Source organism: Drosophila arizonae, chromosome 4, assembly GCF_054131065.1.
Source record: "Drosophila arizonae isolate 15081-1271.41 chromosome 4, UAZ_ARI_1.0, whole genome shotgun sequence".
Lineage (NCBI taxonomy): Eukaryota > Metazoa > Arthropoda > Insecta > Diptera > Drosophilidae > Drosophila > Drosophila arizonae.
In genome coordinates, this window is record NC_142924.1 from 23556043 (window position 1) to 23580327 (window position 24285).

The 24285-nt window shown below is 41.7% G+C and overlaps 2 protein-coding genes across 4 annotated transcripts; one reads left to right on the top strand and one right to left on the bottom strand.

The window, feature by feature from the left end:
* Positions 1-4780: 4780 nt before the first annotated feature.
* On the bottom strand, positions 4781-12600 carry Or67d (Odorant receptor 67d). Of its 3 annotated transcripts, none has more exons than XM_089467324.1 (5): positions 9918-12600; positions 6816-9845; positions 5458-6746; positions 5211-5400; positions 4781-5156 (listed from the first exon to the last, which is right to left on the bottom strand). In XM_089467324.1, the coding sequence occupies exons 3-5, from the start codon at positions 6276-6278 to the stop codon at positions 4935-4937; spliced, it is 1233 nt and encodes a 410-aa protein (XP_089323450.1). In that variant the 5' UTR covers positions 6279-6746; positions 6816-9845; positions 9918-12600; the 3' UTR covers positions 4781-4934. The 3 variants fall into 3 exon arrangements, with proteins under 3 accessions (XP_089323450.1, XP_089323451.1, XP_089323449.1); XM_089467325.1 differs by having other exon boundaries at positions 9897-12600; XM_089467323.1 differs by having other exon boundaries at positions 6816-12600.
* A 5105-nt stretch (positions 12601-17705) lies between these two features.
* Positions 17706-24051, top strand: can (cannonball). The gene is made up of 5 exons (XM_089466965.1): positions 17706-17920; positions 17974-18168; positions 18241-19030; positions 19093-19216; positions 19291-24051. Exons 2-5 carry the CDS (start codon positions 18058-18060, stop codon positions 23513-23515), a joined length of 5250 nt encoding a protein of 1749 aa, XP_089323091.1. The 5' UTR covers positions 17706-17920; positions 17974-18057; the 3' UTR covers positions 23516-24051.
* The last annotated feature ends 234 nt before the right edge of the window (positions 24052-24285 follow it).

Consider the following 24285-nt stretch of genomic DNA (forward strand, 5'->3'; position numbering starts at 1 on the left):
GCGGGCTGGGTAACGGCAAACCAGCCACCAGCCACCAGCAACCAGCAACCAGCAACTGCAACCTGCAACTGGGGAATGGCAACTGCAAATTGTAAATTGCGCTTACACAACTCGGCACTTGCAACCTGTGTCACTGATCGAAAGTTGGCTGCCCGGCCCAGTTGCACACGCACTCGAATTGCGAGCTTATTATGGGTCAGTTGCCAATTCGTTGATGATGGATCGATGTACATATTGTACGCACACACGCATACATGCATGCATAGGCTGCATGCAAATTGCATCGCCGACACTGTGCCCTGTTTGCATTAATGAGTTTGTAGTTGAGTGTAATGACAGGCTGCAGTTCAATGTAGTCGTTGTCCTATATAGGCGCATATGCAAAGCCAGAATTATCGAGAGGTAAACCAGGCCAGAGGCGCACCCTTTTCACAGTTTGGAAGGCACTGCATCGGCTGCCGCTCAACGCCAGGCGGCGCTGCTGTGCCTAGATTGTGATTGTATTATTGATTTAGGGGTTGCTTTCAGTTGATTGGAAGATCAATATTTATTGGAACTTGGTCTGGGTCGAAAACGGACGAATGGTGAGAGAGCTAGCTAGAGTGAGAAGATTAAAGATGAAAGAGATCAATAACAGATCAATAGTTTCCTAGAGATGATACAATTATATTCTGATTCATTCATATTCTATTCTAGGTTAGTATTTAGTATTATAGCAAATTCAATTGACGTTACATCCACATCCTCACATTCATCTGCTTCTTCTTTCCTTCAGTTGATGCCTCCAGTCGAATTGACAGCCAACAGGCAAAAGCAAACAAACAAACTAAAAGTGTCTCAGGTCGCTTTAAATGGACTATCCCTGCATCCTCGTCCCTGCGCCCTTTGCGCCCTTTGCCCTTCGTCCTTCGTTCTTGCCCTTTTACTGAGCCGTACGCTCTGTGACCTCGGGCATAAAGGCTAGACAACCCTTTCTTTGCACAGTGCCCGTATCGAGACCACGGCAATCAGTTCTCTCGACGTTGTTTTTTCCGTCGCTTGTTTTTTCAGCATTTTCTGTCAAATCGTCATGATTTAATGAAAAAATCAAGGGAAAAAAACTTATTTGCATACGGATATAATTTAGCATTAAACGAGCCAGAGGCAAACCAAAAAAAAAAAAAAAAAAAAAAAAGGATTTTAAAGCGAGATTTCCTTTTTTTTATCGAGTATTGTCTATGTGTGCGTGTGTGTGTGATTGTGTGATAGGAAATGGCTCGACGATATCTGTTTGTTTGAGATTAATATGCCGTGCATCTGTCGGTTTGTGTCTGTGTCTGTCTTTGTCCGCATTTGGGGGATTGTCCCATAGTTCGGCCTGTCAGCTCGTTTTCAGTTTTTGTTTTGAATGATGGTATAAAATTAGCATGGATACGATTTCACTTTTATAATCAGCGAGGACTTTTTTTCTCTTTAAATATTTGCCTTGGCAAACGTATAAAATTTCATTGAATAGAATGTGATGAAAGCGATAGTAAAATGGCGAGAATTGCTGATTCTAGCTGTGCTTTTGGCAAGGACATCAATTTTGGTATGAACGTTAATAGACAATTTCATTAATGTTTTGTTTTTAGTGTCTATAAACTATGAAAAACTGTTAAATCGTAATTGCATTTAAATAAGTAATTTCAAATCAAATTTGATCAATATTTGATCAAATAATATTATAAGCCGCAATAGTCTGCTTGATGTTGATTGCTTGGGCAATCTTTTTTTAACCGAGATTATAATCTCTCCAGGTCTCAAAGCGGGCTGTCGTAGCTTAATAATACCCAAGCCTAAGTGCTTAGCAACAAATCGGGCATTTTCGTTATCAATGGCCAACGATTTGTGCCTTTATCTTGAGGCGTAGCACACGCCCCCGTGCATATCATTAGGGAAGAATCCAGGTGGCAGGTACGGCCGGCGCTTGCGAGACGCAACTTAAGTTGCAACTGAAATATTTATTATAACTTAAATTACCTTCTAATTACAGCTAACGCCTCCGAATTACCATTTCTACCTGTCGAAGCACGGCCCTAACCCCAACGCCGGAGGCAGAGCCCCCGCCGAGCCGCGAGCCCTGTGGAAAAACAACATGCAATGCGGCATTTACATAAGAAATTAGCTTGTAAAATTAATCCGCAATAAGCCCGCCTCGAACAGCAGCCGAGCAGCCAAAATTACCGTATTAAAAAGCAATTAGCATTTAAATATCGGGCCAGAGACCGAAGACAAAGAACGCTAAGAGAGAGAAAGAGAGCGAGAGAGAGGGTGCAGGGAGATGGAGAGGCACCGCGAGCCGGGGCAGAGTAAAGCTGCCGCATATGGGCGGCATTAAGTGGAGCTCTCTGAAGTGGAGCTGAAGTGAAGGAGAGCCGAGCGAGAGCAGTTTGCCGTCAAAAGTTGCTTGGAAATTAAATTTCCGTTTGGTTGCTGAGGCGTCGAAGACGGCATTAAAATTAAATTTGCGCTGGGCGCGCAAAATCAAATATGGCTAAATCAGCAATGTTGCCGATAAACAAACGCGTTCGGAAGCCATTAAAAATTATCATTTGCGCATATTGATTAGGACCGAAGCGAAGCGACTCGTCGATGGCCGAGGGCGGGTGGGTGTTCAGGTTGACAGGTTGGTGGTGGTGGCAGCTACAACGGTAAACATCAGCAGGCCTCAGAGAGCCGAGCTGTGTCATGTGCCCCTGAGACGCGCACGAGGCGCATTAGATTAGGCCGGCGTCTGTTGGGTGGCTGATGCTTGTTATAGAAAACAAATATCGATTCCATCCCTTAAGTTTACACCCACAGCTATAACGTTACCCTCAATGGCCACCAAACAAAGGAAATGAAAAAAAGAACGCAGCAAAAAATACAGAAAACCAAAAGAAAGAGAACACGAGAAAAAAACTCACCACCCACAGGCAGGCTGGCAGGCTTTGAAGCTGACAGGCAGGAGCACGGGCTCTGGCAGGGGCATGGGCACACCCTCTGACAATGCCAGACGTTCGTGAAGGCGCCGGGGATTTTGACTTCGACTGCGAGCTCACTAGTGAGAACTGCGAACTGCAAACTGCGAACTGCCAACTGAGTTGTGGGACTTGGCTGCCTTGGCTCTTCAGCGCCTGCTCACCCGAGCAGCGAGCGACCATTAAAATTTCGAAAATCCATCATTGGAAAAATGGTTGAAAAAAATGTGCGCACAACTTCCGTGGCCATGTTTTTTTTTTTCTTTTTTTATATATACATGTACATATATATTTTTTTGGTTATTTTTGGCAAGTCTCAGCTTTGAGGTTTGAGGGTAGCTGACTGTGGGGCTGTGCGAGACATTTTGCAAATATTTCTATAAATTTTTCAATATTCAGAAATTTTGTTGCATCAACGAGGCGGCGCAAGTGGGCAACTGATTTGATTTTCTAATTTGCCGCAGCGACCAAAAAACTCCAAACGAATTTAAATCTGAGATTCAGCCTTTGGCTGTGGCTATGTCTGTGTCTGTGTGTGTGGCCGTATCTCTTCTATCTGTGTCTGTGTCTATGGCTATATGAATTTCTGCCTAGGCAGCCATGTAAACACAAATCCAATCAAATAAACGAAATTAAGTGCACGTTGATTGGAGGCAAATCTGTTTTCAGCCTGAATGATGACAATCAGCTGGAAGACCAGGCACTGCGACTGCGAGTCAAATCGAATCAGCATCAGACGACGCAGCGCTGAGCTGTGCGACGACGCTGTGCTTAGCTACAACGAAAAATTGATTTCTGCAAACGCGGCACAAAAACTCCGAATTATTTTTATTTAAATTTTCAAACAGCAGCCACAAAATATGCCGCACACAAATTTGCATTAGGCACCTGTAATTTCTGCAGGACTGTAGGCAGTGGCAACCGCAATGGCAATTTCCAGGCCACGAGCCACGCTTATCCTCCGCTCCAAGATTACGGAGCGGCTGCCCAGGCAACGCCACGAAAATTTTGATTGTTATTTGTGCAGACAGTAAAAGCCAAAGCGGTTGGCCCTCTCAGGAGCCCCACCCCAATGGCAGTGGCAGGGGCAGTGGCAGTGGTCGTGGCTTTTATTATAATGCGCACCCATAACTTGCGAGAAGGTAGCCGCCAAGGCCTACGCATTGCTGCCGGCGAGGGGGGCGGGGCAAGTGAAAGCGAAAAATTGAAATGTGAAATATTTTTAAAAACCAATTTCGCTTAGCCGCCGCCCCTATCTGCCGAACCTGCTGGACGGGGCAAAGAAGAAAGAAAATGGCATAAAGGAAATTGTTTTGTACTGAATTCATAAGAATTTCATTGTAGCGTTGAGTCAACAATGTAAGCAGACAAACACTAAATAACATAAATGTTATTGCCGTATTGCTTACTCGTAGATTGTTGCCTACTGTTGAAATTGGGTCTAATTACTATAATAATTTGCATCACTAGAATATTTTCAATATAAAAGAATTGTGTTTTAGAAACTAAGGAAATTATTGCGATGATATCCGTGTTTGGGCTGGGGCTCAAAAATTTGTAGTGACGCTTACCAAATTATAAGGCAATGATATATCCGTGAGTGAACTTAATCACTATCGAATATATCGATTAAAAAATAATAATAATAGTGGAGCTAGACTGCCACAAAGTCTTTAGAAGGCACTAGGAAAGATTCGTGTTCGCATATTTTACAATTTAAATATTATCTACAAGGAAAAATGAAATTTACTTATATATGTATATAAGGAATAATATAAGGAATTGCAGTATAGCTGAATGTATGCTAGTACGATTTTATTCATCAGTTAAGTGCAAAAATTCTACAAGCATTTCTGCTAAATATAATATAATATTTAAAGTGAAAGAGACCCTGCGCAAGAATAATGTATTAAGAGCAACTTTCTCACGCATCGACGATTGATAATCTCGCTTTTATATCTCGTAGTCCAAGTACGTAATCATCATCATGCTGAAACTGTAGATGGCCTTGGTCAATTGCAGAGCAGTTGTCATCGACAGTGGGAGCATGTCCGCCGCAGTTAGGGAGCGTTCGTCCTGGGACTTGGCCAGCATGAGAATGATGAGCTTCTGCTCCTTCACTGGCATCTCGTACCACAGGCAGTTCGAGTAAATTTCATTTGTGAATTGTTCGTTCTATGAAGAAATGCATCATATACATTAGGAATATTATTTAGTCAATGCGCCTACCGTGTTTTCTACAATGGTGCCCAGACCGCAAAAGGAGTAGAGCACGATGAAGCAATATAGTAAGTAGAATGGCGCTGTGGGCCAGTTTCTCATGAAGATGCAGCAGATAGTGAACAGAATGCCATAACAAGTTGATATGAGCTGGACAAACATGACAGCCGTGTATACTTTCTTTGTCCCTCGCAATATTCTACAATAAATCAAAATCCGGAGGAGACTGCTTGGGACTGCTCTGTGAAATACTCACGTTGCGTACTTCTGATGCCAGTCCAGCAGATCCCAGAGCTTGGCATGCATCTCCTCATACTTGTCTGGCTGCACGACCAGCTCGTTGAGCTCTTTGAATTTCTCACTAAATATGTCCCTCAGCAGCGGAATATTAATAATGAACAAAAATAGATACATGTCGCCGCCAAAGTTGCCGAATGCGCCCAACATCAAGAACACGGAGTGGATGCCAAACATAATCACATATCCAGTGTCGGAGTTGTGATCGATGCCTGGTATCAGGAAGTGCAAGATCATGGCTCTCTTGCTCAAGACGATGAGCTCGTACAGGGGAAAGCAGATCATGATGATGACCGTAATTGTGTAGATAAAGACGAAGCCTAGCACAAGGTAATAGAAGCTATTGATGCGCTGGTGCAGATACTTGGTGTATTCGCCGCTTCTGCCCTCGTACTCCCTGTACATGGACTCGTAGGTGTGTTGTATATTTCGTATTAACGAAGCGTTACCCACGCAGCACACAAGCTTTACTAGTCCTTGAGCGCCCGAGCCAGCCGTCGCAAGTGCCTGCAAAATGTTCGCGAATTCCCTCATCTGCACGGCCATATACACTGTGTATCCGGTGAACCCGAAGTATGCGAATATCGTGACAGTGATGACATAAGTCCATGCCCACATACGATAGTTAGGATTGGAGACATCGGTGCCACAGAACTTAACACAGAATCGAATAACTCTAATAATCGTAGCAAACCGAGATACAGCCGTCTTCGCCATTGCTGATGTCCTAAGTCTGAATGATGGGACGCGAAACCAGAGAAGCCGTTCCGTAGACTGCATGGCAGTGCACGGAGGATATTACTTTTATAGCAGCGAAAGCCTCACACAAATGTCAAAATATTGACAGCTTAATAGGCCAATTGATTGCGTTGTTCTAAACTATATAATGGCTCAATTAGCGTGGTCTTAATTTGTTTAGCCTTCATTGCTTGGTAATAATTTTAATATTTACTATTTATTGTCGGACCATCAAAGCTTTTCGCTTGCAAATACGCATATGTATGTTAATATATCCACATTTCTTGTAAATTGTTATTTGCATTATTTATATATTACATATTTATTTATAGTAAACATTATAATATTAATTGTGTTATAGTCCAGATTGCTTCACTCGACGATCTGTTGAATTCTCCTTTTTCTTCTTCTTCTTCTCTTTTTCTTTTGTGGCTTACGAGATCTCTGCATCAACTCAGCCCATCAGGAAACATATACATGCATTATTGTGGTCTGCCACGCCTCCTTTTACTTGTTACATACGTTTGTATAAAAATATTATATCTCGATTTGCCATTGGCAAGGATCCATCATACATACCATCATGCAAATCATATGACAAAACAAAAGTTTCTAAGTCTTAAATATATTTATATTTCCCATATCAGTAAAGTATCATATTATTAATAAATTAAATATAATAATAATATAAAAGCTGAAATCAAAATGAAGCCTGTAAATAATAACCATAATAATTATGAGACCTAGCCTACTCAAAAATTAATTCCTTTTCCTTTAACATCATCATATTCCTCATATTTATTAATTGAATATTGTAATAAAAATACTCTCAGATCATTAAAGTCCCTGAGCAATTTCTGAATTAAAATCTTGTAAATAATAAAACCTTTACCTTGCATGTGCAATTTTTTATTAACTGAATATACTAAAATTATATTAAAGAGGGCAAACAATCGCTGATTGGAATCCAAATAAAGCTTGTAAATAAAAATAGACTTGGAATTTATATATTAAAGATATATTTACAATACTTTTCTCTTTCACACGGTTCCCTTTCATCGCGTTGTTGATTAATTGAATATAACGCAAACAAGATGTAATCCGACTCTGAATGCTGTCATAAGCACTTCATAATTAGCACGCCCAAAAATTTGGCACACTTTGAGCCGAGGCTTACCCCCGGGGCCGCTAACAAAAGAAAGCGGCTTGTGGTGAAAGTGAAATTGCGAAAATAGGCGCAAAAAGGCAACACACAACAAGGGGAATTAGCAAACATGACAATGCAAATGACACAAAAGAGAACGCACACACAAAAGACAGAACACACATTTAGAAAGTTGGCGAGGGGATGGCGACCCTCAGCAGTGGGATTCGATTTTGTGACTTAATTGCTTTGACATTTGACTCAGTCAATTTGCAAAACTGCAAGCGATCGATAGGCGATTGGCAAACACCAATACACGAGGGTTGAGCGCGAGGGTTCGAAACTATCAATAGGTTTAAGAGCTCAGCATTTGGCAAATTGTCGGGGCGTTTTGTATATTGCAAATAGCATTGATGATTTGATGAGCTGTTGTGGAAACCTGTTGAGCTGCTCGATTAGTAATCCGCTAATAGATTAGATATATAAACTGTTTGCTTATCACACACGGGGCAGCTGCACACATAGATCGACCCTGACAATTAGCATCCTGAGAGTTTCTCACGCGTCTTTCGCCTCACTTGCATAATGCATGAGGCCTGCTGCTCCTCGAGGCAGCCACTCTCAGAAAACGTGCCTTGACTCCAGTCTCATCGACGCCTTGGCCTTTGTCAGTGGCTGCTTGCAGGCTGCGTGACAGGAAGCAAATGTCCTGTTGTGTCACTCATATGCAAATTGGCAGGCTGGCAAGCTGGCAGGATAACAGGATGGCGTTCTGGTTTTTATATTTTTTATTAAGCGTCACATCGTCTGCTCCTTGCTATTAATTAGAATAATAATTAATAACGCAACTCCTCGAGAAGGATGCACGTGCAGCCGAGCAAAGGAATAAAGAGTCTTCAACCCTTTCGCTGCAGCATAAATTAGTTGCCTCATTGACAACAGAGCCAGAGGCTAGGCAGATGCTGAGCATGAGACTCTGTCTGAGACTGAGGCTGAGGCTGAGGCTGGTGCAAGTTACCTGTCGAAAGGCAAACCAATTAAATTACAACAAACAGCAAATGATGCGTACTTAAACACGTCGACGTGACGTGAAATCGAAAACCGAATGAGAGTGAGAGCCAATTCCCTGGCTACGTGTAACTAAATATGATTTTGTTCTGTTCGCTGGGCGCGGCTGCCTTTTTAGGGTTAATCGAAAACTCAATTTAAATTTGCATATGATTTCTATTTAATTTACGAAAAAAAAAATTATACCCAAATTAAGGGGAGGTTGGCTGCTTCTGGAAAAGCGAACTCTTTTTGTTTTTTTTTTTTTTCATACTCACATTTTTTTTTTGGCTGGACAGCTGTCGAATGACTGGCAGAGTTTAGCGGTATTTTGTAGCTATTTCTTTGACGTTGTTTTTACAGAGTTTCAACAATATTTCCAATGTGCACACACTTCCTGCATAGACAAAAACTACGACAGCAACAGCAACAGCAGCAACAACAACAGCAAATAGCAAAAGGACCGCATCCTGGTCCGCTTCCGCATCCAGACCGCATCCTGTTCAGCTGCTGCCTCATCGGTTGCTGCGTATGCAAATTTTGTTCTGAAACATTTTCTTTTTTTTTTCCATTCTCAAAACCTTTTTACGTTGATTTTTTATTTTCATTCATTTTTTTGGGACTCGTTTTCCTGCTGCATGAAGAGTGAAGCATTTTGTTGTCTCGACAATATGTAACTGACACTTGAAGGGGTGTTCAAGCAACATTTGATGCTGTTGTGATAACCAAACTCAAAAAAAAAAAAAAAAAAAAAAAAAACATTTTTAAAAACAAAACATCGAAACCATCAACTACCGTCGACAGGCGGCAATCTCTAATGTACAATTTCCATTAGCAGCATTAGCAGTTGGCATTGGCGCAGCGCAAACAGTGGCCCTTAAAAGTTGTCGCATGTTTGATGATTTACTGAAATATAAGCCTGATTTATGATGTTAAAAATATTGCGACTGGCCACAAAAGCAAGTTGCTTCTCCCGAATGCCGTCTAGTACATTAAAAACGGGCTGAGTCTTAAGCAAAAAGTAAGGATAAAACAGTCTAAGAAAAGAAGAAGAAGAAGAAAGCCATCAACCACAGGATGTGTTTGAGCCAAATTGATATGGACCATTAGGGTGGCTAAAATTCTTATTTTTTTTTTCGGACTTTAGCCTATTGCTAGAGATAAACGTGTGGCTCCTTGGATATTTCTTGAGAGAAATTGTGGGGTATTACCGTATCTCAAATGAGATACAATAAATCAGCTACCTTGCTGACAACGTTTAGGCATGAGCTGATATTTCTTTGTGATAAAAGATTCGTATTTATATTGAATATGACTTTTAACATCAAGTGCAGAGTGTTTTAATTATTTGTTAAGATAGTTGTCGATCTCAGTGATTAAAAATCCGAGTTTCCCAAGCCGCTCCTCACAGACCCTAGCTGAAAATATAATATATAGTTTCGTATGCCCTATCCATAAGTGAAATTCACTTTTTCCACAAAAATATTCACAGAGCGAACAAATATGGCGTCTTTCGAGATGCTTTGGGTCCGCCTTATCCCGGGGCAATGATGAATAACGGTTCTTAGGCGCCGGACATTTGATTAATGATGCGTTTAGCGCCCCAGCTCGGCCCAACTTGCGCGCGCGCACAATTTTCTACGCCATTTTTTTTTTTTTTTTTTTTGATTCGAAAAAGAGGATGAAAATTCAAATAAAAACGCACCGCACACTATTTCTCACAATTTTGTGTAGATTTTTTATGCCTGGGCATAACTTTATTTTATTAGCACTACGTGGCAATCTGCTGGATTTTCGTGGCATTAAAAGACAATTTTTACAACTTAGCAGAGATGATTTTTCCTTTGCTTGCTCACTTTATACCCTGCAGCCATCATGCGCCTAAGAAGGTATAACGAAGACGAACGAGGTTCGTTCAAAGAATTTCTAATACAATATATAAATCGATTTTATTTCTTTTTGTATTCGTGTAGAGGTCCTCACTAAAAGTAATCAAGTTAAATTTATAAACTATATACTATATAATTCTTCGTTCCCCACGTAGATCGAGACAATTTTTTGGTCATGTCAATTAATTTCACTCGTTTAACACAGATGCCACGGTATTTTCTAGTCGGTCATTTATAAGGTTTCACAATTTTTTTAGCGCACTTTGTAGCAGACGTCAGTTTTTTCTTTTTCCTTTTTTTGTGGCCAATAAAGTTTCAGAGCGATGTTTATTAAATTCTTGCGGGCAAGTTCATTAGACAAAAAGCTGAAATTAATCAGCGGAGCAGCACTACCTCATCCCCCGTCCATCATTCTGGAAGCTTATGCTTTGTAGGCATCAGGATGACCATCTCATAGAAATGCATTGCCAGCTGTAACTGAACTTCAAATGCAACATATTGGAGTTTGAGGAAAATCGGGGAAAGTAGTCCCGAGAGATCTGACTAGGCAATTAGATATGTGAAGAGACTGATGCAATATGAGACGTGTTACATTCCAAGTGAACTGACACATCATCCTAAAATCATGTGAAGCAAATTTTGTAAAACAAAAGCGAATATCTTACCCATATATCTATCGTCTGATAGCCATGTGGCAGGATAATGAGATGTTGATAATTGATTTCATTTGTAGTCAGGGCTGATATGCTTTTATTAATAAATAGTAGACTAGTAAAATATTGGGATGCTTGAATATTATTAATACATCATTTCAACCACCTAATATTAGTATTTTTTTTCGTGTGAATATTAATATTTCAGAGAATTCAGTTAACTTCTGTGTTGAGACTGTAGATGGCCTTGGCCAATTGCTGAGCAGTCGCCATCGACAATAGAAGCATGTCTGCTGCAGTTAGTGCACGTTCGTCCTGCGACTTGGCCAGCAGAAAAAAAAAAAACAAGTAAGAAGGCTCCAGTCGAGACTGCTCGACTAGGAGATACCCTGAACCCTCCAAACTGATATTCTAATCATTCTGGACTTCTTTTATGCACACATACATACACATGCACGTATAAGCACGCGCTTTGCAAACTGCGCAGCTAGCAGCGGCTGCGCTTGGGCTGCACTGCAGTGTGGGCAATATAACGAGAATTTATTTGTTGAATAATTTCTTTTGTAGACATACGATCTTAATGAAACTTTTAGAGCGTAATCATATGGCTTAAATGTGTGTACATTTCAAAGCACAAGTCTCTAGTACTTGAAATGCGTTTTTTACAAATTGGGGGCGAAGGGGGCGTGGTATCCAAAATCTGTAAATTACAAAATCTTTGTATCCATTAACTTTATATACAACGCAAATTTGAAGTCTCCAGGTCTAAAAGTGTTCAAAATAAGCTGAAAAAACATTGTCGATTTTTCGATTATTCTCGATAAAAAAGTTATCGGATGAGTTATCGAAAAAATAAAGCAAACTTGTACTGCCTATGGTATACACGAGTATGCTTGCCAAATTTCAGCTCTCTAGCTCTTATATCTTCTGAGATCCTTTTGCTCATACGGACGGACGGACGGACGGACGGACGGACGGACGGACGGACGGACGGACGGACGGACAGACGGACAGGGCTATATCGACTCAGCTCGTCGTCCTGATCAAGAATATATATACTTTATGGGGTCTGCGATGATTCCTTCTGCCTGTTACATACTTTTCACAAAACCATTATACCCTGATTTCCCATTTTCAATGGGTTCAGGGTATAAAAAAAGAGAAAAGAGACTATGGTGCGATTACGATTGGTGCCACAGAATCGAACGAGCCTAATAATGGTAGCCAACCGAAATTCAACCGTCTTTCCCATTTATGTTTTTTATGAATAAATGATGAAAATATAATGTTGACTGAATAGCAATGCACTAAGGATATTATTTTATTTCCGCAACAGCTTGACATAAATGTCAAAATATTAACACTTAATGGGGCAGTTGATTGCTATGCTCTAAACAAAATAATAACTCAATTACCGTTGTCTTAATTGTTTTAGTCTTTGTTGCTTTAAATATCTTAAAGTGCAAAGCAACCTACTAAATGCTCCGTTTCCCATGACCATAATATGATTTATACAATTTAATGTGGGGCCCTTCTTCGGCCACCCACTTTATGCATGAGCACATTCGACACCCCAACCAAAAGCTGCACGCAATTGATTTAATATACAATTTTTTAATAAAATCTTGTAAAAAAAAAAAAAAAATATATATATATACCAGAAGGAAACGAGAAGAGAAGAAACAAGAAACAGAAATGAATTTGGCATTTTCTTTGTAAAAAGCCGACGGACGAATACCGTATATATTTCGTGTAATAGAATAAATATTAAATTAAACAATAAAAAATAAATGAAAAATAAATATGATAAATAAAGTAAAAAAAATGCAATAATTTAATTAAATATTTATAAAATTAAAAAAGGAAAATATATAAATACATATTAAAAAAATTCTATATATATATATATATATATATATATATATATATATATATATATAATAATTTAAAATGAAAAAAAAAAATTTAATCATATATGAATTAAATATAATAAAAAATTACAATCAATAAAATAAGCATATAAACCAAATGAATAAAAATAAAATAAACAAAGTTTATGAAAATCCAACTAATACTAGACATTTTTTTTTAATAAAATATTCTGACACGATCTACAGAGAACCCCAAGCTTATATCTGTTTGTTTTCATGTAGCAAACTTTTTATAGAAACCTGCAAGACCTCAATGCAAATCCTGTTTTCAAATCTCGCATCTACTTTTTTGCTGTTTGCCCAAACCGGAAGTGCAAAAGAAAATGTAAAGCGCCTAAGCTTGGGCCCAACAACTAATAAAGGCTATCAACAACAGCTCAAACAGCAAACAACAAGGAGTACAACAACAACAACAACAAACCTCTAACGACGTGCAATGGACAATGGAAAACTGGCGCAAAACAAACAGCAGAATGAGGATGAGGGGAAGAGGAAGAAGCACGCGGTGCTGGCAGCAGAGTCGAACATTTTTCTTCATACGCACTCGAGTGTATATTTTCTCATTTTCTTGCATTTAACTTAAAATTTGCTTTGAAGTTTTGACATTTCATAAAGCAGATTTCGTTTCCCACCCAATGTAGATTTTTATTTATACACAAGTAAAAAAAAAAATGCTGCTTTTTTCTATCGAAAATCCAAGCAAACAAAAGTAAAAGCGGCGTCGACTGAAATTTCAGTTTCAATCACCCCTGCGGAAGGTGTGGCCTCAGCCAAAAGAAAAAATTAAAAAAAAAAACGACCCTCACGAGCCGAGGCCTCTGCTTGCTGCCAGTCCAAATATATATCTACCCTGTCCTGCCCAGCCTAGCCAGCCCTGCCCTGCCCAGCCCTCCCCTATGCTCACATGAGCAAGGCGCGCTGCGATGCGGCGTATACTTAATATGAAAGACGATGACGAGGTTGGCTTAAAGTAGCCAAGACGACGCTCCAGAAGCTGACGCAGCAGTTCGGCGTAGGTCTTTGAGGCAGCATTAGCTGCCTCACAAAATTACTGCCTCGTTAGTTGCCAGGTAGCAGAGACGCAGCAACGCCGCGACGCCGCAGCGTCGGCAGCGCAGCGACAGAGACAACGACTGCGACTTCCTGTCTCACATGCTCCTGCTCGCTGAGCGTTTGTTGCCTACTCGCTCGCACACACACGCCAGCCCTCACGGTGGTTGAGCGGTAGGGGTGGTCTGTGCCTGCAGGGAACGCTCACTTCCAGTCACACAATTCCAGTGGAAAGTGCGTGCACAACCGCCGCTGGCCGACAGGCGGCGCCACCGTCTATGCGAACTCTGCCACTAATTGCCAGCTCCTTTTGCCGCTTGTTTTGGCTTGTTTATCTCTAATTATATTTTAATTTGCACAATTTTCTGTTACTTATTTTTTCTGGCTGCCCCAAAGTGTTTGCTCTTCGCGCGCGAGCATCCTGGCGTACATTTTAATTGCAATTATGGAAGGCCGACGCTTGGCCGATTCTCAAGGTTTGTCCTTGCCACAAGGCGCTCTCCTTGTCACGTAGCAGCTTCAATGGGCCACTAATTATACCGGCAGGACCTGGTCGTCTGGCTGGCTGGCTGGCTGCCTGGCCGCTTGGCCGCCACGGCAGCAAATTTATGCCGAATCTTTCAGTTGTTTGGGGGTAATTACTTTATAGACTCAAGGAAATTGAGCGAGTGCACAAATTCGGAATTTTAAGCAGTGGCACAAGACACAATTGGCACAGTGCGCTGGCACACCTTAAATTCGGAAGCCTTTGCGTGGATAACTCGTTTGCTGGCGCTCAGCCCCCTGCAACCAGCAACCTGCAGCGGCTTAGAAAATGCCGCCGAAATGTCGCAGCCGAAAATCAGACCAATGAATATTTTCAAAGACGTAGTTTACTGAAGCTAGTCACGTACGGGGCAGCTCATTTCCTGTCCACGGGTCACAAAGGTGTCAAACGGATGCAGGAACGTGCCGTGTGTGCACAATGTATCCAGCCGGAGCTTGTGGGCCCTGGCCGGTAATCAACGGAACCAAGGAAACCCACTACCCAGCTCAAAGTTGGGCGAGCTTTAAACGTTTTCTAATTGTTAAACTGCCGTTGGCCGACTTCCTCGCACACAGAACGAAGTAGCACACAATTAAACAGGGCCAGAAAAAACCGCCGAAGGACAAGAAAATAAGAAAACGCGAAGAGCCCCAAGCAATGCCGAAGGAGCGCTGCAGGCAGGCGAGAGCGCGCGCTATGTTAATTAATTTGCCAGGACATCCGTGACGACCGAGTGGGCGGGGCAGGACTCTGTGTGTTTATTTTACGCCGTCGCGCTTAAGTGGTAAGCCCCATTAACAACTGCCTGTCGTTTGGCAGCGAAATAATGGCGTTAGATCATCGTCGCCCTGGCCTGGACACTGTCAAAGGACGAGCGCTCGGCACTGTGCGTCATTTGAGCGCTGAAAGCTTTCAGCGTAAATTGTTGGAAATTAAGAAATGTTCCTCCACACTCCCACTCAGACTCAGACTCACACCCACACACAGCTGCACAGCCACCCAAATAACCAACAACACAGCTGCGGTTCAGGCGGCAACTCCGATGCCCCCTGGTTCAGGCTCCATCTTCGTCATATTTCATGGCTTTTCCGGGCTCTGCTCTGTTGTTTTATGAGCGCCATTTGGACTTGTTCTTCGTGTCGTTGACGTTGTTGTTTTTCTTGCTGGGTAGTTGCCATTGTTAATGTCCTGGCAACCACAAATGGCGACGGACGGACAACGACCTGTCTTTGGTTTGTCTTTTGTGGTTTCCTTGTGGATGTTTTTCTTTAATTTGGTCCCTGACAAGTGGCTTGCTTCTGGGCGCGCTTACAATAATTAGATGTAACGGATATTCTAATTGGTGTTAAATTGCGTCAGAGGCCGTGTTAATGCCCGCTCTTTATAAGGCTGCCGAGGCGTGGATACGACTTTTCTCCGAACACGATAACACGATAAGCTGGAGTATTGGTTTTTTATTTTATTGCCTTGTGCTCTTTATAATATTTACTTGGCATCGAGCTGGAGTGGAATTTATAATTTAACATCATTTCACACAAGTGCGGAGCACAATTACAAATCATTTTAAGAACCTCACGTAATGAAATGTAGAAACATACTGAATGAAGACACATCCTGAATAAATTCAACTCGATCAGCGAGAAGCCTACCTGGCTGCCTAAAAGTTCTCAGACTTGAATGTCAGACTTCTCATGCCCGGCAATTAGCATGACAATGTCTGGGATATGCTCAGGATGCGAGGACAAACAGCTCAAAGGGGTTAAGCGAAAGCACAAACAACTTGTGATGGGCAGACAAAGGAGGCTCGAGCCTTATGACAGGATATGATTGAGTTTGAATTTGAATAAGAAAACACCGACGGATGTGCAAAAGCGCAACGCGTGTGAAACGATTAAGTACTACGAATTCCTAGATTCAATTTACAGACTCTCAGCCGTCCTTTTCCTTGTCCCCAAGGAACAGAGTTGCCAGGCCCACCACAGACGTCTGCACATAAATCACAGAGCAACATTTGCATAAGTTAGCAGTCCGAAACGAAATCGACGCCAACAAATGCTCACAGGCCGGCATGGCTGCCCTTTCGCAAGCTGCCTTCTAACTCTCTAATCAAATTAGCAACAGTTAACCGGAAGTGCAGAAATCTGCCAACACATTCACCTTTGTGCCCCTGCGTGTATCTCATTGTTTGCTGTGTTTTTGTTTTGGGCTGCAATTTTTATTGTTGTGCGGTGCAGTTTTATTTTGATTTGATTGTTAGCACATCAGCGGGACGCCCTTGCCGCCGGCCGCAGCTCCTGCAAGCCCCGCCCAAAATCGAGTTTTCATGCAAAATTTTGCATTCGTATTTGCATTTGAATGTGGCTCGCGTGCGGCGAACGGCGTGCAGGGTGCGGCGCATGAATCATTTATCTTTGCTGCTGTTGATGATGATTCAAGTATCGATTTGCATTGATTTGCATTTCAATTGCACTTTTTCGACACTTTACAATGGATTATTTTGCAGTTGCATAAACTCGCTCCCATCCAAACCGAGGCGATGTGATTTATTTACGGGCTGCATTGCATTTCAAGTGATTTGCTCGCGATTTTGTCTGCTTTTATTGTGGCTGCGCATAATGTGGCTTTATTTCTAATTGTCTGCGCCTAATGAAAGCCCTTGAGTTCTGACATTTGTGTATGCCAATACTCTCGGTGACTGCAACCCGCCGATGCAGCATTCATTTTACTGCAGCATTCAAGCTGTCCAAAAGACGAGGCCCAGCTGCCTTCGCGCTCCACAAGTAGCTACACATGCTATCCATTACCTCAGACTCGACATATCGCAATCCGCTGTCACATTCCAGCGCAGTCAATCGCTTGAATTTGCTTTTATTTGTAGCCAATTTCGTATATCTGTATAATGTAGACAATAAAAGTGTTTTTTATTACATTTATTGCATTCAATAATAATTAGATAAATAAAATAGTTAAATATAATGATTAATAAATATTAATGAGTTCAAAGTACGCAGAGCAACTGAGTATATTTTTCTGGACTATAGAGGATCAGAAGTACAGAGTAATGAAGTGATTTACTGAATACTGTAACGAAATACTTTCTTATTATGTATTGTACAATATATATTATCTCCTATATCTTATGCAGAAAATTGTGATATTCATATAACAACATATCCAATAACATTGTGGTTACTATATGAGAGAATACTCGGCCTTGAATCAGTATAAACAAAAAAGTTAAATTAGTTTTAATAAGCGACTATGCCAAGCATTTGTATTTTCCTATGGGGTCAGGATAAAAGTATTCTGAGATAAATGAACATGGAGATGAGCTCTAATGTCAGTTACATTAATACGTTGGTTCTGTGACTTTCAAATCTGTGACATTTCCATTTAATTGATAAGTCGATAACAAAGTATCCCGATAATTGCTCACATCAATTGGTACTTGTGACAAGTTTTGGAATCGACAGTCTCTAATTTTCTGAGTTTTGCAGTAATTCTACTTTTCTGGTGCTTTTATATCCTTAATAACTGAAGTTCAATAAAATGGTTACGATTCTCTGTAAATCAACTTAATAATGGATAATGAAAACGGAAAAAAGCGACAATCGTCCGATGATGGAAGTGCACGACGCAAAAGGCAGAGATTATGCAATGAAGATGATGATGACAAAAATAACGACACGAATGTATGAAATCTTTTGAAAAGTCAATAAAAATATTTAATAATATGTTATGTATATTAAATAATTCTTTTGCAGCGTTCGGCTGTCACAAATAGGCCGAAGTGTGAATCTCTAAGTTCAGATATAAAAGGAATTCAAAGCATTGTCACTAATGAAGACCCCGTCTCAAACGAACCAGCCGCTTTGGGAGACTCGGCAATGGAAATTGCAGTGGATGATCCGAAATCATTAGCATCACTGGATTTCCCGGAGCCATCAGCTGATACTTTGCCAGTATCAGCGGATATGCCATTATTATCCCCGTATAATTTAGAGGACCCAATAAGCCCGATGGCTGTGGCACCATCTGATTTCAATGAGCTTGAAATAATTGGCTCTGAGCAGAAGCCTAAATATGATCTCGAGCCTGACCTGTGTGCAAATCCGATAACAGAAGCCCCATACGATATGGGCATGTTTACATCTGAGTGGGGAATAAATGTTGTGAATGACGTAGAGTCGACAGTTGACAACGTTCAAAACGTTGATAGCCTGGGTGGAGAGCCCGCTTGTCTGGACGGGTTTTCACATGATAGTATGGCCAGAAAACGGGATGAAATTCATGAAAATGAAATGGTTAAAAAAAAAGTGGAAACAAACGACAGCAAAAATGATGATAAGGATGATAAGGCCTCAAAATCTAAAATTAATATAGGTGGCTGCATTTATTCTGATGTGGACTTTACTGATGACTCCGACTCTGAAGACTCATCAAGTGCAGGACACACAAGTGAGTCCAATGACGAGTCACATTCATCGGACAGCAACTCAGGAATTGCTAATAAGGTCGATTTGGTTGAGGAGCTTGTGAGCATGGAGACTACAGGTGAGACTCAATCGCTGCACCATTCCGTTCCACAGATATTGAAGAATATTTTATCACCGTAGCTCTTGGCCCAACAAGTACTAGCTTAGGTCATTCAAAACCATCGCAGACGCCAGCTCCATCTACCGAGCAGAGCAAGCAGAGTCAGACGGCTGCTCCCAAAAAGACCAATTCAAGTAACATCAGGTGCTGCACACATTATTATATGTTATATATTTTATCCAACTCACATTTCACTTTTATATTCTTCGCACGTTTAGTCTACTATCCAAACCATTGAATGTACAGAGCCCACTCCCGAATTCGCAATCAACCAGTACGACTTTACCCAATCAAAAGCCAAAGCTGCCTTATCCTGAGCCGCCCACAATGCCCAATGTCAATCAGCCAACTGATCCGCACACAAAAGAATCTCCTCAGACGATATCTTCTGATAAGAAGCGAGACTTTGAAGAGACCACGATAACATACTTGTCAAACTTATCAAAAATGTATGCGAATAAAGCGAAGCGTGGCATAAAAGCCGCTAGTATTGCTTCTCCGCCACGTTCTGCAAAAGGGTCGGATACTGAGGAGTTGGTGTGGCGACGAAAGGCAAAGCCGCAGAAACCTAGCCAAAAAGTCGCTAAGGACTTTTACGAACAAGATAGCAGTATTGAAGGCAACATGCTTGAGCCCGACAATAAAGAGGACGCCTTTGGCTCCGATCTTCCCCACTCAAACGTGCTGAACGATTACGAGAAACTGTTTCATAAAATTCGCAAGATTGTGGACCAAGTTCCCAACCGCTTCAAGTACGAAATATACAGCCTCATGTATCCGACTCTTACGTTGGCCTACCTACGAATGGTTTCCTGCGGAAAGTACCGGAAAGGCAAGTCTTTTGTGGAGAGCTCCATGCGTTACATTGATCACTCATACGTAGCACGGGTGGGTAAGCTAATGATACTACAGACTCCAGGTGACTTGCCAAACAAGGCCAAAAGGCTGCTCTCTGACGAGAAAATTCAGTTCTGCATGCTCGAAGAAACCTATTACGTGCTACTGCTCCACATGGAGCGTTGGAGCCGTTCATTACAGGCGACATTCCTTAGACATTTCGATCTAAGTCCTTATGATGAAAACGAGGAGCCGCATCAAGTCAATCGCATTGGTTCGCCTATTTTGGAAAAGATATACTGGGCTACTCCCAATACATTTAAAGAAAATAAGGAAAGTAGCCCGCGACCCATGAAGCGTAGGCGTTTCAAGAAGGACAAAAGCTCTCCAGCTGGAAATGAGTATTTGCCAATAGGCAATCGCCTCTACATTCCTACTCCGAAGCGTTGGGACCAAGAACGACAAAAGGATGATGAGGAGCGGCGCGTACCACTTACCCGTCTGAGCCTGCCATCGGCCTACCTATATACGGCGCAAGAAAGTTCAGAGACCGTAATATGCGCCTCCTTCTCTAGCAAGACAACAATGCTATCCGTTGGCACCGACTCTTCCATAATCCATATTTTCTCGTTGACTTCCTCAAAGCTGGCGCAGCTCAAGCCGGCAGAATGCCTGAAGAGGCTCGACACTGGCATCTCCGGCATAGATGACAGCATGTTAGATGCCACCAAGAGAAAATTGAGACGTACACTCTATGGCCACCAAGGACCCATATATGGGTGTAGTTTTTCACCGAACGACCGTTTCCTACTAAGCTGCTCACAGGATCGAACTGTTCGTTGTTGGTGCCTGCTATCCTGGAGCTGCATCGTCATCTACCCCGGACACTGCGGCGCTATCTACAGCGTTGTATATGCTCCGTTGGGCTACTTCTTTGCCACCTCTTCGGACGATCGCACGGCGCGCATTTGGACGCAGGACAGCAAGAAATCAGTCTGCATACTTATGGGGCACTTAGCCGAGGTCACCATCTGCCAGTTCCATCCAAACAGGCATTACCTCGCGACTGGCTCAGCCGACTGCACGGTCCGCTTGTGGGACGTTGTGAAAGCCACTCAAGTTCGCATCTTCAGTGTGCACAGGAACTCCATCAATGCTCTCGCGTTCTCCATATGCGGACGTTACTTGGTCTCCGGAGGTGATGATAGCTATGTGATTCTTTGGGATACTGATAAAGAGGAAATGGTTCGCTGGCTGCCCCACCACACCGCGGCAATCAACAGCATTGAGTTTGGGAAAGATAACAAAATGTTCATTGTTGGTGGACATGATTGTAAGATGAGCCTTTGGGACTTTGAACGCTTGGTGCTGGAATATGATCCTGAAAAATTAAAGGCGATGAACAACCCGGATACAGATATTAACCGACCTGCGCTAACCACTAATGATTTTCTGATTAAATCATATTCCAGCAGAGGTACACCCTTCTATAAGTTACGTATTACACGAAGAAACCTTTTGCTAGGCTTCTGTGTCCAGCTAACAGATAACGAGCCAAAACGAACAGCTGATAGGATGTACTCAGAGTGGCTAGAGTTTCTGGATATTCTAAAGCTTAAGGCGTGTTTTCAGCAGCCCAACAGTCAATTGGAACCAAATTGTTTGCAAATCATAGACCACGATCAGGAGATGGAAGACGAGGACTCGTTCAGTAGCTCGGAGGATGAGTCCTCGGATGGTGAAGATGATGAAAACAGGGATACACTGACAAAACAATATTTCAATTGCTCAGACGATGATAGTGAAGACACAAAATTATTAAGATATCCCGACGATGAAGATTCTACAGGTGATGAGCCAGAAACAATAAGTGACGTCGATGAAGAATCATCTGAGGATGACATTGAAAACTCAAACATGAAAGATCAGAATTCGAAAGCTGAACAGGACAAAGTTTCTGATGTCGCAAATGATAAACCATTTGAAAGATCCCATGAATGTGTTGCCAATAATGCTGACAGCCCTGAAAAAACAAGCGAACGCGATAACGAGTATGTTCATCAAGACGAATCTGGGTCATTAACTAGTTCAGTTGCTGAAAAGTCTGTTGATGGCTCAAGCCCACTAGTAGACTCCGATATTGATTGTGATGAGAGTGATCAAGGAACAGAAATATCTGAAGAATCGGAAGACAGCGAATCAGACAATGTTATTTGTATGGAAGGTATTAATTTAGAAGGAAATTCTATTATTTTATATTCCGAAGAAGATGAACATCAAGTATATGGTAATAAAGTAGAATATGTGGATTCTTCCGAGGGAAATATGGACGATGATGAACATGGGATTGAAGGAGAAGAGGAAGAAGCAGAAGAAGAAGAAGAAGAAGAAGAGGAGGAGGAGGAAGAAGAAGAGACTACTGAAACGACAGGAGAATCAAGTGGTGATGAAAATGAAGAGGTGCCAACCCAGGTTATGAACCGTGAGGCAGCATACCTTAGGGAAAATGAAGATTCTTCCGAGGTAGACATGAACGATGGTGCAGAAGAGGGATCAGAAGAACGAGCTAGTGCACTTAGCGAGACTGCTATGGAAAGTCAAGGATCGGATTATGGAGAAGAAGACGAATCAATTCAAGAATCAACTGGTGATCAAAATGAAGAGGACCAAACACAGTCAATGAATTGTGAGGAAGCAGCATTATTTAGTGAAAATGATGATTCTTCCGAGGGAGCAATGGAAAATCAAAGTTCAGACGATGCCGAGGAAGAAGAATCAAATTTTGAGGCAGCACCCCCAAGTGAAAACGAAGATTCCTCCGAGGGAGATATGGAAAATCAAAGTTCGGACTATGGTGATGAAGAGACTATGGAAATAATTGAAGAATTAACTGGCGCTGAAAGTGAAGAGGAGCAAACGCAGTCGATGAATTGTCAGACAGTATTCCTTAGTGAAACTGAAGATTCTTCCGAGGGAACTATGGAAAAACAAAGTTCTGACGATAGTGAAGAAGAGGCTACGGAAATCATTGGAGATTCAACTGGTGTTGCAAATGAAGAGGAACAAACTCAGTCAATGAATCGTGAGACAACAGACCTTAGTGAAAATGAAAATCCTCCCGAAGGAAATATGGAAAGTCATGCTTTGGACGATGATGAAGAAGCGGTAGAAATAATTGAAGAATCAACTAGCGTCACAAATGAAGAGGAACCAATCAACCAGTCAATGAATCATGAGGCAGCAGCACTTAGTGAAAATGAAAATTCTCCAGGGGGAGATATGGAAAATCAAAGTTCGGAAGACGATGAATATGAGGAAGAAGAGGCCATGGAAACAATTGGAGAATCAACTGATATTGCAAGTGAGGAGGAGCCAGGCCAGTCAAAGAATTGTGAGGCAGCATCTCATAGTAAAAATGAAGATTCTTCCGAGGGAGATGTGGATGATCAATGCTCGGACGATAGTGAAGAAGAGGTAGAAGAGGACACGGCAATCATAGAGATAGAATCAACTGGTCAGGCAAATGAGGAGGATTCTGAGGTTGAATCTACCGATGAAGTTGAGGTCTCTGATACCGAAACTGAAACTGATGAAGAATTTGCCTAATAATATAAGAAAGATTGTCAATGCTAACGATTTCAAGGAGAATCAAAGCTAAGATGAAATTATCACAATTAATGTAAAATCATGTTACTCCAATGCTGGATGAACCGAAGAGGTTAAACTGTCAGAGATACTTCTAAGCCTTCACGCTTAAGATAAGAATGGAGCATTACAAGGGGGGAACCACTTGGAGTACAAACTATTAAATTACTTAAAGATAAATTCACCTATGCATTGACTCAAAAGTTATCGTAGAGTTGATTGAAATATTGATATAGAACAATGAATTAGAAGCAAATGTCCATCGATCAGAAAGTGACGTCTGAATTATCGTCAGAGCTAGGAAATCGGACCAGATTTGGATGAAGTTCGAGTCCCCCCAAAGAAGATAAAGTTCCTATTGAATGGAAATGAATATTTTAATATCTCTACCAAAAACATTATCCTAAATTGTAAACCCTATTTTAAACTGCTCCCAGATTTTATAGCAAAGTAAACCGAAAAAATAATAAATAAATAAATAATTCCTATAGCCAGAACGTCGCTCGACTACCCCCAAAGGAGCCGAAACAGTAACAATTTGACAGTTTCAGAAACTGGCCGGGCCACGTGCACCGCCCACCATCTGCCCAGCCACAAAAGGCGTGCAAAATTTATAGACGCACGCATTAAAAGCCGCCAGGCACGCTCGACTAACTGCGTCGCACTCACCCACATTTGCTTCCTTGTTCAGTTGCGCAACGCCCACAACTTGCTGCTGGATAGTGTCCTCT

Bases quoted from the DNA above. Each gene is read 5' to 3' on its own strand.
- Or67d (XM_089467324.1), bottom strand. From the start codon at position 6,278: ATGCAGTCTACGGAACGGCTTCTCTGGTTTCGCGTCCCATCATTCAGA. The intron at 5,401-5,457 runs GTGAGTATTTCA...GATTTATTGTAG, and splicing joins TGGCATCAGAAGTACGCAAC to AATATTGCGAGGGACAAAGA. The intron at 5,157-5,210 runs GTAGGCGCATTG...ATTTCTTCATAG, and splicing joins GCACCATTGTAGAAAACACG to AACGAACAATTCACAAATGA.
- can (XM_089466965.1), top strand. From the start codon at position 18,058: ATGGATAATGAAAACGGAAAAAAGCGACAATCGTCCGATGATGGAAGT. The intron at 19,031-19,092 runs GTGAGACTCAAT...TTATCACCGTAG, and splicing joins TGTGAGCATGGAGACTACAG to CTCTTGGCCCAACAAGTACT. The intron at 19,217-19,290 runs GTGCTGCACACA...TCGCACGTTTAG, and splicing joins ACCAATTCAAGTAACATCAG to TCTACTATCCAAACCATTGA.